The sequence below is a fragment of the Asterias rubens genome, chromosome 15 (assembly GCF_902459465.1).
Source record: "Asterias rubens chromosome 15, eAstRub1.3, whole genome shotgun sequence".
Taxonomy (NCBI): Eukaryota; Metazoa; Echinodermata; class Asteroidea; order Forcipulatida; family Asteriidae; genus Asterias; species Asterias rubens.
In genome coordinates this window covers 6090976-6105750 of record NC_047076.1, presented here as the reverse complement: position 1 = coordinate 6105750, position 14775 = coordinate 6090976, and the positions used below count along the sequence as shown (strand labels likewise).

General features: G+C 37.5%; 1 protein-coding gene across 3 annotated transcripts in view; it reads right to left on the bottom strand.

Annotated features, from left to right (window-relative positions):
* Nucleotides 1-14775, bottom strand: part of LOC117299988 (serine/threonine-protein kinase Nek10-like) — a 46949-nt gene that overhangs the window by 18374 nt on the left and 13800 nt on the right. For all 3 annotated transcript variants that reach the window (XM_033783625.1, XM_033783627.1, XM_033783626.1), the window contains exons 2-7: nucleotides 10391-10606; nucleotides 8883-8943; nucleotides 8273-8412; nucleotides 7805-7865; nucleotides 5643-5680; nucleotides 3769-3853 (exon numbers count right to left, since the gene is read on the bottom strand). In XM_033783625.1, coding sequence (XP_033639516.1) covers nucleotides 3769-3853; nucleotides 5643-5680; nucleotides 7805-7865; nucleotides 8273-8412; nucleotides 8883-8943; nucleotides 10391-10434 — 429 coding nt within the window. In that variant the 5' untranslated portion in view covers nucleotides 10435-10606. The remainder of the gene's footprint in view (nucleotides 1-3768; nucleotides 3854-5642; nucleotides 5681-7804; nucleotides 7866-8272; nucleotides 8413-8882; nucleotides 8944-10390; nucleotides 10607-14775) is intronic.

Here is a 14775-nt window from a genome sequence, read left to right as displayed (position 1 = left end):
TCACACACCGGGGTCGACCCAGGGAAGCTAAACGAATGCACCCTATATTACAGGCATGCAACTGCCCGTTGAAAAAAAAAGAGGAAAATTTTCAAAGGCACAAGGCAAGTGCGGAGCGAGGCAGCCGAAACGCCATGGGACATGATACCCACAATGGTACCCTAGAAAATGTTGAGGTTTATTATGCTCCAAGGTGCATTTTTAGCATGTACTAGGCTTATTTTACATGATTGTAGTTGTACACTGTTAATGCCAGGCATATATTAGGCTAAATAAAATTAAAAAAACGGGAAAAAAAGAGAAAAAAAACGCGGAATTCCGCGGAAACGCAGAAGAGTTGCATGCCTGATATTACCCACTGACGATATCACAGTATACAGTCAACCCTCCTACTGTCTGACAACTCAACATCGTCCACTGTGGTTTTGAATGATAGATCAAACTATGCTACCCCGCAATATCGTGTAGTGAATGCATCTACACAATACACAGTCAACCCTCCTACTGTTTGACCATTCAATACCACCCATGGTAATTTAGAAATCATTCTAAACTGTATCTATCAGCCTACAATATGTAGGCCTTGACCTTCGCTCTTCAAGGGGCACAAACACTTTTCTTGGGTAAGGGACACCTCTATGAGGAAACTTTAACAGGAGCCCAGGTCAAAATTCCAGTTGAACCTAGTTAACTGGGGTCAACTGGTTCAACTGGATAGTGACCAAACTCGTCCATTTTCCATATTAACCAACTGGTTTGGACTAGGTTTAACTGTGTTCAACTGAGTTTAAATTATAAACCAGTTGGTGTCTGTCCATTTTCCATATTAAACCAACTGGTTTTTACTGTGTTTAACTAGTTTATCAACTGGTTTCAACTAGTTCCAGTTGAACCCAGTTTAACAAGGTTCAACTGGAATTTTGACCTGGGAGACGTCCCCGTACCCAGGGCATCGCAGCACTTGCTGTGGGTGCTGTTTGTTATTTCGAGGCCAGAGTATGAAATCATTTAGTGTGCATGCAAACACAACACATACTGTACATGTGTAAAACTGAGTTTTGCGCAGAGCTCTGCCACCACACAAGACCTCCGTGTAGTAATTGAATTATTTCAAATCGCTTGGTCAACACACTGGATATAAGAGCATGGAGGCTTAATTGCAAAGCAACTTGAATCAGACCGCACGACACAAAGCCCTGATATATAACATGACAGAAGACACGCACAAATTTAGTGTCAACATTATGAGGCGTGGGGGTGTGAAAAATCCATCATCGTGACTACCCCAATCTTTCCTCTAGTTTTCAATCAAGTTTGATGGATTAAAGACACCGGACACTATTGGTAATTGTCAAAGACCGGTGTATCTCAACATATGCATAAAATAACAAAACTGTGAAAATTTGAGCTCAATTGGTCGTTGAAGTTGCGAGGTAATAATGAAAGAAAAAACACCCTTGTCACATGAAGTTGTGTGCTTTCAGATGCCTGATTTTGAGACCTTAAATTCTAAATCTGAGGTCTCGAAATCAAATTCGTGAAAAATTTCTTCTTTCTTAAAAACTATGTTACTTCAGAGGGAGCCGTTTCTCACAATGTTTTATCAACCTCTCCCTATTACTCGTAATCCAGAAAGGTTTTATGATGATATTTATTTTGAGTAATTACCAATAGCGTCCACTGCCTTTAAAGGGAGGGTATACCTTTTGAAATTACTCCAAAAACTATTGACCACAATTGCTAGCAAGCACAGCAGCTGTTGAAAATGTATAATATTTTGAAAATCGATTGCCTTCCTAGAAAGTGGTTCTAGAGAAAGGGATTCAATAAATTGTTAATCTGAGAAACATTTCATGATGCATGAAAAGTTTCTGAGATTGTGCTTTCCAATTATGAATTATTCTTCCTACATATGTAAATGGCCATAACGGTTCCACATTTTTGGCAACATCTCAAAAATGCTACCATAATCTTTGCACAGGTTTGTTTCATGGTATAAATACATTTATACATTTATATTAGAACTAAAACAATTTGAATGGTTCCAAAGCTCAAAGGTATACTTGACGCTTACATGTAACTATTGCACTGGCATACCAGACATGATTATCTGTATCCATATACATAAGATCCAAGTCATATTGATGTTCAATCAATAATTTGAGCTTGATTCTCTGAGGAATCATTTGAACAACTCTTGCGACAGTAGATTCATGTTGAACAGCTGCCGTCGATTGCACAAAACTCTTTGCACAAAGACTAATCTTAGGACTAAGGACGAGTCCCAACCCTGCACTGTAGCATGCAGACCTTAAGATTAATCCTAAGTTAGGGCGAGTTACTCGTCCTAACTCAAGATAAGACGAGTCCTAACTCTTTGTGAAATCGACCCCTGGTGATGTATCTTTTCTGTATTATCACAAACAGCTTGCCCCCGCCCCCACCCCCCTTCTCTTCCCTTCCCCCACCCATCCAGCCTTTTAATGTTCCCAATTCCATCTGCATTACATATATTCCATACCGCACAAGGTCAATTATTAAACAAAAACCAATTACTTCACCTGTGCATGGCATTTGGTTCCCATGGCAACGGATCTAAATTTGCAAGTGGTTTGTGTCATGGCCACACAGCCACCGTGGAGCGATGAGCGATGCGGGCATGAAAAGTAAGTGTTTAAGCAATATGTCTCCAAGCTTGATGTACATTGTAAAAATGATATCGAATGGATAACCTTTTAACATGTACATGAGTGAGTGTGCAACTGCATGTAGACAAAAAAACTGTTGAGTCGTCTGTTTTGCTTTGGTTTCTTCTTATTGATGAAGATGAAGACGGTCGTATACATACAGAATTGCTACATTCTTTTTAGTGTCGGACAGCCCAACTGGATAATTATTATATAAAATGAAAGCTTTATTACATGCATGGAAAATCACACACACACAAAAAAATGGCAAATCCTTTGCCAATAAATGTTGAGTCATCGGTTTGAATGGGTTTTTTTCCCGTCAATTTAATAAAACAAATTGACCATTTTTTTGTGTGAGACAACATTATGTCTTTCAGTACAATTTCATAAGCAAAATAATAAATTGCTACATCTTGCTGAGCACAAAGGGGGTACCTGCATAAAATCCCTTCTAACTTTTTGCTCGTCAAATGGAAAACTTTTGAAGAAATAGTTTCAACTGAACAGCTTTGTTATAAATTGACCCAAGGGTCATAAAGGGTCATAAAGGGTCATTGACCCAATTTCATAAAGCTGTAAGCATTGCTTTGGGTGCTTACTTAGTCATTTCAGTGTATTTTCACAAACGATTACGATGATTTGACTGCGCTAATGCCTGTTCAAAATGGATTACAAAACAAAGAACCTGTGCTTAGATCTGCTTACAAGCTTTTTTAGGCACAAAATTTAGCCCTTGGGGGAACAGTCAGATTTTTGTTTTAGTACTAAGGCTGACCTACATGTGGTGTAGGCTTCTATTGACTTTTCAGGCTATTTTATAACAAATTTGCTGATTTTTCACGGGGGCACTAAATGGGAAATCAGATTAACAAGAAGCAAGAATATAAAGCCTGCTTTTGATGACACTGACCCTAGTTTGGTTATAGTTATGGGTAGAATTGTTTTCTATTTTATTTCAAGCCCGATTCCAATGCGTTGCTTTTTAAAGCTGGAGGGATATTCATCCTCATCTTTAAAACAACTGTCTTGTTTTAAAGATGAGAATTAAAAAAATAAAAATAAAGATAATGTTATTTACCTGGTATACTTGGTCCCTGAGAAGCAGTCGAAGGCAAAGAAGAACCCTGACGATGTTCTCTGGTGGAGCCCTCTCCGCCCATTCTCTGAAAAAAAAAAGGAAAAAAAATTAAGAATGGTTCCTTTTGTTGAACTTTTAAATACCAGTTACTTTAGCTTTGAAAATCTTTTTTCTTTTAAGTGATGTCTATAGGCATGATATTTGACCCCTTAACAAAACAGGTAATTAATATTTTTTTATTTTGTACATAATACAACCAAGTTTACTAAAAATTAACATCAAAACAAAATTAAAACTTTGGATGAGGATGCTTATTATTTTGTTTAAATCCTACTTCCCAATCATGCCCCAATTTGTGCTACAATGTACAGGTTAAATGATAACCGTGACACGAATGCTAGTCAGTTGGGCAAATTCTTAATTTTTGTCAAGTTACCGGAATCAGAGGTCAAGTCTTATTCTGAGGTTTTCCAAACAATATTTAAATAGTATAAACGATGTCAAACTAAAGCACCTGAAGAAACAGAATTGCCCCCATCAACATGGTTAGGACCAGCTAGGTCCTGAACGTTTCAATACGCACAAGACACCGTCAGTCAATAAGACAATCCTAACACATCATTTCCAAACCACCGACTCCCCAAGTCAAATTGATTTCCAATCCAATTTCTCATCAGACCCTAACGATAATTGTGCCAAGGCTTTTTACTCGTCCAATTCTAAACAGACATGTCAAGGCGAGTATACAGATCCATAATTTACCATCCATGTCCTTTAGAAAAGGGTGGAGTGTCTATATTGGCCATGAATCATCACTCAAATCGAGCGGGACGTTAGAAAATTGATAGGGAGTGAGGAGACGCAATTTTTTCTATCTTTCCTCTTCATGTATTTTCTTTCAAGGAACTGAGACGGGAGAAGAGTATCCAAGACGACCGATGGGTCTCCAGTTTTGGTTGGTTTTGTCTTTACCAATATCAATCTTATTTCTCTATCTTGGAAATGTGAGTGAATCTTTAACTCTGTTATTTATCTTGAGGTATGAAATTGGCTTAAATTTATAATCAATGCCCTTTCAGATTGAAACAAATCCATTTTTTCCCCTTCTATAATTACCAATCCTGTATTTTGTCATTAAACCCAAGTTTTTTACATCGCCACTTTAAGATGGCCAGTTCATAATTGAATGGGTAATGTTGTGGGAGAGCTCAATTGACAAAGTGGTCCAGACTTAATGAGCCCTCCAAGAGACTATTGCGGGAGGAATTCATTATCAACAAACGACCTCAAGGAGATAGAAATCTAGCTTTGATGGCCCTTCAGTTTGGAGAGCTATTCTGACTTGGAAACCATGCGCCTTGGCTATTTTTTCTTCTTCTTATGTTTAAAGGCACTGGACACCTTCAGAAATTGTCACAGACCAGTATTCTCACTTGGTGTATCCCAACATATGCAAAATAATAAACCTGTGAAAATTTCTAACTCAGTTGGTCATCGAAGTTGAAAGAGAATAATGAAATAAAAAACACCCCTGTTGCACTAATTTGTGTGCTTTCAGATGCCTAATATAAGGCTTCAGGCCTGAAGTCTTTTAATATTTGAGTGAGAAATTACTCTTTCTCACAAACTTCCTTATACTTCAGAGGGAGCTGTTTCTCACAATGTTTTGTACTATCAACAGCTTTACTTTGCTTGTTACCAAGTAAGTTTTCATGCTAACAATTATCTTGAGTTTACCAATAGTGTCTAGTGCCTTTAATGACTTGCAAATATTTGGCTGCAATTGCATTCTGCATCTGAAAGTTCACTTCTACCCACATTTTTCTTGATACTGATACTTGCGCTATCTTTATCAACATTTGTAACATACTTACATTTGGCATAATCTGCTCTTCACAAGTGACTTGAAGATCTGTTAGGAAAAGAAAGCAGAAAATTTTGTTTGTTGAAGAAGATATTTGTTCCAAATTTGCATCGGGACAAAGAATATTACTTGCGGTCACTCTTACACCGATAGTACTTTCCTGGGCCCTGTCGTATATTTATTTGGGTGGGATATCAAACCCACAACCTTTGCCATTATAGAGCAGATGTCTTACCGATGGTAAAAACTGCACCTTTAAGCGTGATGTCAAATTGTAGTGATTTCCGTAAAGAAACGACGCAACTTAAAATAGGACTCCTTTAGAATGTCTTCACATGTACACTGTTCTTTTAGTTCTACGTGAAAGACTGCACCTTTAAGGGTGATGCCTTGTTGTGCTTTCTAAAAAGGAACAACACAACTTAAAATATGACTCTCTAGAACTTAAAAATTTCACCCCCTTAGAATGTCTTCCAATGTATTCCATTCTCTTTCCTAATAATAATAATAATAATAATAATAATAATAATAATAATAATAATAATAATAATAATAATAATAATAATAATAATAATAATAATAATAATAATAATAATAATAATAATAATAATAATAATAATAATAATAATAATAATAATAATAATAATAATAATAATAAGACTTGTAATGCGCACATATCCACCCTGCTGGGTGTTCATTTAATCACAGGAAAGACTGCACCCTAGCATGATTTCTGTTTGAAGTGAGTTCTAGGAACAACAAGAATCCAGAATATGACTTCTTTAGAATGTCCTCCAATGTATTCCATTCTCTATCGATTGAAAGACACCACCTTTAAGGTTGATGTCACTTGGACTTTAAACTGCCCACTTTCATTTTGTGAATGGCTGCAAGGTTTCAATTCTCTTGGTCCATTTGGCCACAGCAGAGGGTCTAGTCATCCCCCGACTGTTTCCCGGTAAAGTCAACAAAGATTGAGTGAAATATAACACCAGCTGAATAGTCCTCCCCATGTCTCATGACCCAGTTCTCTCTACCATCTTAAAGAATATCAATTTCCGTGATACGTACATGAACAAACACCCCCGTGCACAATGCCCCGACTTTAAATAGACTGCGAAAACTTAATATGTGCAAAAACATGTAATGAAACACGAGGCCATACCCGCCCAGGAGAATGAGCGATTGTCGACGTTTAATTGTGCGAACACAGCCGTCGTTTATTTCCAACGGCTGTATCGATTTCGCCATGAACTATACTCATGTAGGACATGATACAAAATTCCAAAACTTCATCCCTTCCCATAGAAGAAAGAAACTACTACATCAACTCTGACGAAAGGAAAGGACAAGAAATCTTTGACATTTTTTTCATGTTAAGAGACTCCTCCTCCTAAACAGCTCAACGGCAAAAAAAACAGACAATAGTTTTGAGTGAAAGAAATTCCCATCGTCATTTCTAGATTGTTTCGACTCTCCTTGTGACGCACAGCGCGACCGTGATATGACATTTATCCTCTATTCATTAGCAGCTTGTTCCGTGGTTACGGAACAATCCACTATTGGTTGGTTACATGGAACGACCAACTCTACATTGTCTGAAACCCTTACCATGGCGACAGCTTTTTATAATTTCTCATTCGAATCACCAGAGCTGGTTGATTTATGAATATTTCTTGATTAAAGTGCTTTTTTTCCCCCACAGATCTCAGGAAAGTACTGCGTACATGTATGTATACAGTGCTTACACACATTGGAGTATATGGGGAAAACCAGAGTTAATATTCTTTATCCCCGATGCACGTTTAACATCTATTAAAATGCATCTGTATGTTTTTCTGCCAGAGGGACGATTAACAAAAAATATAATTTTACTCATAGAGAGCCACATGTATTTTCCTTTAGTCGAGGAAGTTATAAGCTTTCAGTTGAGAAACTGAAGTAAAAACTCTTTCAATGTTAAGCATTAGTTAAATTTTATTTTGCCGAGAGTCAACATCATCTTACATTGACATCAACCACCTACAAACAGTTTGTATTTTACTAGTGCTTTGTTTGTGGCATACGCAAAACTATAATGGTCCTTTTGCCGTTTTGACACAAAATCATCTGATAACGCTCTATAATTTGTCCCCTAACGGTGAAAAATAGGGCGATAGAACTTCAACATACCTGGTCAAATTGGTTATGGTGATTGTGTGTACTGAAGCGTCGTTCACTTTGGTACTTTGTGCTGCAAGGGGGCAAACAAAATAATGATTCTAGGTTATACAATTATTCTAAATATTCAAACAATCTTTTTCATCAGCTCAAGTAAATGATTTTTTAAATTTTTTGATATAAAGTAAAATGGCACAACCTTGGATTGTGGATGAGTAATTTTAATTAAACAGACCAAAGTTGGATTGGCATTTGACTGTGTTCTTTCTCTGTGACATTTGATACTCCCTATCATTAGCTGTGTCTCAGATCATTGCACAGTGGGCAATATTTTGATTCATACTAAGGGAAATCTGCGCTGGGCAACACAATGTTTCTTTTTCAGAGTGCTCAGAGTCCTGGGCGGGCCCGCACAGCACCATCCGCCCAGCACCACCCACTGTGGCAACAACACTGTTCCTAGAGATGGCAAAGATTTACCTGAAGTTCTCGAGAGCAACAGCTTCGGAGCTCTGGTGTTGGCATGAGCCAGACTTTGTGGGCTTCTGCACCCCATTGGCTGACTTCACTGCATTATTGTTGTTGTTATTGTTTGCCGGGTCATAGTCTAAGGACGGCAGCTAGAGAAGTAAACAAAATGAGATCACTTTAATCAAACTTTTGCTGGAAAACAAACCTTTCTACGCACTCAAAATGAAATAAAATGTGAGAGATCAATAGGATAATTAAAATTGAGAAGATGTGTAGCCTGGACGTTATTATACCTATTTAATAAAATCTTAAGCGTTAGATTATGATAACGGGACAATCCAAAATTAAATTTGAAATATAGGAAAAGTAGGACATTATAAGACGAATGACTCTTCAGCCTATTTACTGACAAATTTATTATAAAGGGCAAAATTAAATTTTGAAAATCATCATGCCTGACAATAGTTCAAATGGCCTTGCTTCGGGTTGGGAGTCACAACTATTTCAAAGTCTAGATAAGAATTTACTTAAATGATTATAAATCAGTAACAGTAACTTGTATTTAAATAAAAAAAATTAAAAAAAAGCTGAATATATCTTTTAGATTTCCTTGACTTACTTGTTGTTTACTGGCAGGAGTATTTAGCAACCCGAGTAGTCTACTTAATTCTTTGGTTTCTCTGGAAGGGAGAAAAGATAACAATTAAACAAAATTAGAAAATAAACAATTCACCTTTTGGGACAGATTGGAAAAATTGGACGAAAGCCGTTTTTGGCGCATAAAACTGACCGCAATGCACCATCAGTCATGCAAGGGGTTTATGTAGTCTATATATTTGGTCTCAAAAACCTCTGGTCTGAGTAATGTCCTGAAAACATCAAACCCGGGCAAAACATTATCAAGATTTTGGGGAAATCAGGGTAACGATCATCATCTCCATCAGCAGCTGCCTAATACATCCAGGCTCTCCTCCGCAATACAAAAATCAGCTGTTTAAGTTCACAGTGTGCATTGAATGCATACCGGTGAATGTTTGCCCACTCCCTAACGCCAATAACCCTTTAGAGCTACCAGGTAATCAACAGAATCGATAAACCCAATTAACAATAAAAATGTTCCCCGTTGTTTGCACTTACAATGGACAAACTAATGAGAGTTTAATTAAGAAGGCCAAGTTTTTTCCTTGCCACTACAGGTGAGATGATGGGTTGTAATAGCATTGTGCTAATTAATTTGTATTTGATTGAGAAAATACCTGTGGCCTGTTTATTAATTATTGGGTTTTTTTTATGGCGATTGCAGGGAAGAATTCTGAGGGGGAATATTTGGTCTCGTTGGAAAATGCACATAGCCTTACCTTTTTGGAGGGACAACATAAAATCTTACATTTTATGGAAATTGCACCATAAACAATCTGCTGTTGTTTTTAAAGTTAATGTTTTTTATTTGGTATATTATTTTTTTTTTACCAACTTACAAGTATGACCATGGGGTCCAATTTCATAAAGCTGCTGAAGCGAAGATATTGCCTTAACATTTCTCGCGAAGAAGAAATGAGCAGGATATCGATCACATACTGTATGGTACATGTGGCAAGGTATTAAAGCTGGGAACCTTATTCTGGTTAGCAACATCTTGTTTTTGGTCTTCAGCAGCTCCATGGAATTGGGTCAAGTGTACATTATAACAGGGTGACTGGGCCCAACTTTAATGGCACTGCTTAGCATGGAATTCTGTGCTTACATTGTACACCCTGCTGCAGAGGCAAATTTCATGGCTCTGCTTACTGGAAGCAAAGAATCGGCACTTACGGAAGCAGGGAATTCTGCCCTTATGCCAAGCGCATTTCATGCGGAATTTTGGCGTGTGCACACGCATACTCCACGTTACTAGGCATTCTACAGGTGGCTAGGCTTACATTACAAGAGTGCATAAATTCAGCGTTTTTCGTGCAAGCAGAGAATGGTGATTGTAGGCGCAGGATTCGGCCTTAAGCAGAGCTATGAAATTGGGCCCAGGACATAGAATTTACCCTAAGCGCAAGCACAGAATTCTGTAATAAGCAGTACAAACAGGAGGAGTCCTGTACGTGTTTGAATGTTGGGAACAATTATCTAATGACTTACTTGTTGAGTTCGGACTGTCGTGCTTTTCTCTCCTCACTAGGCATGATGTCAGGGCAGTCACATGTCCTAGTCACATGATCTGAGAGGATTCACATAAGGATAAACCTCACGCTAGTCGTCCCTCTTAAAAAGTTCTAGTGTAAACTGTCGTCGGTTGCATTTACACGCAGCATTTGAGATCCAAAAAAGTGGCCAGCATTCTTTTAGTTACAATTTCTGTAAGAAAAGAAAGACATAAGTAAAATATTTGACTCTGCAGAAATGACTGATGTATTTTGTTCGTTTCACAACAGGTGCCTGTAAAAAAAAAGAAATTGAGCATATATTCTTTTACATCTCTTAACAAGTCTACGTAGCACAAAAAGTTACCTACAGTGTACATGTACATAGTTCAGAAAATTCTTGGTAAGCAGAAAAAGGGGCACATGTGAAAATACCCATTTCACGTACAATCTAGTCTAGGACCAGTATCCTGCTCAATTCTGCAGAAATTTGTTAAGCCATATCCTCGACTTAAAAGCAACTCTGCAAATGGCCATAGGCTGGATTTCACCAAACAGTAAGGTTATCTTTTAAAGGTGAATTTTCAATATTACGATATTCTTAGCAGTTCAAATTGATTCGCAGTTAAGATCTATCTTAGCTCTTTGTGAGATTGACCTCAGAGGTCTCCACAGAGGCATTTTGTGTGGCTTATTTTTCCTCCTAGATCTCCATGCCCTAGATTTGACCCATTCCTGGGTTCGTTCACAGAGGCAGTCGACTGACTGATGCACAAAACATTCTACGCGTGCCTGCGTTCCCCCAGGGTTCTCTTACAAACTTTCTGTCAAAACATTTCATTGATATTTTTTATTCAGTGTAAAAAATTGTTAAGCTTTTCAACCAAACTAGCCAGACGGAACCAATGATATTGTACCCAGGCCTTAGAAATTCATTTACCTATTAGTTCTTTAATTGTTTGCAAATTCTAGTTTGATCTTACTTTCACAGGCCACTGACAACCATTTACAAAAAGGGTCTTTGGAGAGAGCATAATAATTCACCCCCTGTCGTGACAAAATTGAGAAAAAACAAACAAATCGATAGTACTATAGAGAGGTAGATCAAAGAGTATGATTTCTTTACGTCTGAAAAACATCAGCTGTTTTTTCAGCCAAGCAGAAATTTAAAAAAATATATATATAAATTGAGTTCAGATGAAAGACATCAGCACAATTTTTCATCTCCTAACTGTGTACTGAATTTTGTGGCAAAACCACAGAGAAAACCGTTTGTTAGAAAATGCTGTTTTAAAGCCATTACACACTTTCGGTACAGAAAAAGAAAAAAAAAAAGTTCACAGATTTACAAAGGTAATGGTGAAAGACTTCTCTTGAATTATTATTCCATGAAATGCTTCACTTTTTGAGAAAACATTAAGACAATATCAATTCTCGATAGCGAGAATTACGAATGTGATTTGAACACATGTCATGACACGAGTAAACATGCGGAAACAAGGGTGGGTGTTCCCGTTATTTTCTCCCGACTCCGATGACCGATTGAGCCTAAATTTTCACAGGTTTGTTATTTTAAATATAGAAGTTGTGATACATGAAATGTGGGACTTGGACAATACTGTTTACCGAAAGTGTCCAATGGCTTTAAAGGCCAAGATGAACAGTTTGGCAGGAAATAGTAAAACAGTACCGTGAGTGCCGGGGCTGCATACTACTAAGGAGTTGAAAGGGTCTCTGGGAGTGGAAAACCAAACACATTGGAGTACAGTTTGTTAGTTGGTTTAAAGTTCCTTATAGTTGGTTTACCTCTCAAAGTAAGGGCTATATTAAAAACAAATTCAAATGCTGAGAAGTGCATTACAATTTTGGACCAGATACAGTCCTTCATTGTACAAAGGGCAAGGCGGATCTCTAATGGGTGAAATTTTAGTTTCTAGTGGAACAACTCAAGGGGCATCTCAAGGGTTCTTCATGTACACCATGTAGTTCACAGAGCTGCTTTAAAGCCATTGGACACTTTCTGAACAGAACAAAAATTAAATAACTTACAGGGTTTACAGAAGGTAATTGTGGAAGACTTCCCTTGAAATATTATTCCATGAAATGCTTTACTTTTTGAGAAAACATTAAAATAATTATCAATTCTCAATACCAAGAATAACCGATTTATTTAAAACACACGGCAAAACGTGCAGAAACAACGGTTTTCCCGTTATTTTCTCCCAACTCCGATGACCGATTGAGCCTAAATTTTCACAGGTTTGTTATTTTAAGTGTGGGCCTTTGGAAAATACTGTTTACCATGTTGTGCGATTGCTTCAAAGCAGAAAAGGTAGCTAATTGCTAAGCAACCTATCAAATTAAGCATTTGTACCAATCATCCCGGTTATTTTTGCTCAGCAGATAACTGCTGCTGAAGTAGCAAAAAATGGGCCAAGGGATATGGAGTTTACGGTTTCTTTACATGTAACCTTTGTATCTACGTGTATAATCATATTTGTACACATCAAGTCCAAAACGTAAAAGTGAAATTTGACCATTTAACCCACAATTTTCTTTCACTCCCCATCCTTGGGTCAATCATTTTTATAGCCTGTCAAACAGATTGACCAAAAAATCTCTGCATTCATATAAAAACCATCTATAGCACTGTTGCTCCATAAAGAAAGGTCCTTTCTCTATACGATTGCTTTAAAACCTATATTGACCATGATCACTTACAGCCCTGAGGTACGAGGTATTGTCCTGTCTTTGTCACTTTAAACAGTGGAATCAATTTACAGGGGATTACACGTTTGACTTTGAACTGCTGAAGGGACCTGACGTTGTATTTGTTGACAATTTGTACCTTTCTTGCAACAGTGCTGTTAACCTTGCGTAGTAATGGAAGTTATCAGTCAACTTGTTTACAAATGCGGCAACACCAAGGGTGCGAACAAAACAATATATTCAGGTCACTTTTCAGAAATCTTTGTACAGAAAAAAACTTGAACTTGTTGGACCATGGAGGTATTTCTAGCAACCTGGATGGTTGGACAAATTGTGAACTAAAACAAGTGTGATTACAAAACTTAGGTTTTATACCCCCTTAAAGGCTCTGGACACTATTGGTAACTACTCAAACTAATTATTAGCATAAAACCTTTCTAGGTGACGAGTAATGGGGAGAGGGCAATGGTATAAAACATTGTGAGAAACGGCTCCCTCTGAAGTGCCATAGTTTTCGAGAAAGAAGTAATTTTCAGATTTAGAACTTGAGGTCTCGAAATCAACCATCTAAACGCACACAACTTCGTGTTACAAGGGTTCTTTTTCTTTCATTATTGTCTCGCAAGTTCGATGACCAATTGAGCCCAAATTGTCACAGGTTTGTTATATTATGCATTGGGATACACCAAGTGAGAAGACTGGTCTTTGACAATTACCAAATGTGTCCTGTGCCTTTAAATTGCAAGAGAATAATGAAAGAAAAACAACCTGATGTCTAATAAAAGGCTTAAAGGAACATGTTGCCTTGGATCAGCCGAGTTGGTCTTTGAAAAGCGTTTGAAACCGTTTGTTATAAGATGCATGGTTAGAAAGATATTTTAAAAGTAGAATACAATGATCCACACAAATTTGCCTCGAAATTGCGTTATTTCCTTTTACTTTGCGAACTAACATGGTCGGCCATTTATGGGAGTCAAAAATTTAACTCCCGTAAATGGTCGACCGTGTTTGTCGACGAGAAATTCACTTTCTCAAAAATACATTACTTCAGAGGGAGCCGTTTCATGCAACATTTTATACAATCAACTATCTCATTTCAAAACATCTATTATATCGTTGTGGTACCCGCTGCCAAAACATAGGATTCGAACTCCTCTAGCTACTTGGCAATCTCGGTGGTCTAGTTAGTATGACTCTCTAGAATTGCAAGGGTCGTGGGTTCGAATCCCACCCGAGTACCATGCCTGTGAAATTTGTTTTCACAGGGCTCGGGAAAGTACTGAGTATACAGTGCTAACACACATCGGAGTATGGGTAAACAAAAAAATTAATATCTCATGCTCGTTACAAAATAAGTTTTTGTTATGCTACAATTATTTTGAGTAATTACCAAGAGTGTCCTGTGCCTTTTAATTTCAAAGTGATACAGACTTCGATAACCATTGCAAGATAATATTTCCAAAAGCAGATGGCTGCAATGTGAATTAAACTGTCAATAGAAACAATGTAAACATGGGACACTCCTTGTGTGTTATCACCTGAGCTATTGTAAATAAAGACTGTGTGGCAATGGTATTCCTTCTGTTTAAGGAACTGTGTCAACAATCGACAAATCAAACAGTTTTGGACTCGGTATATAATAATCATGGAGTCTGACAGTCAGGGTATTAGCAA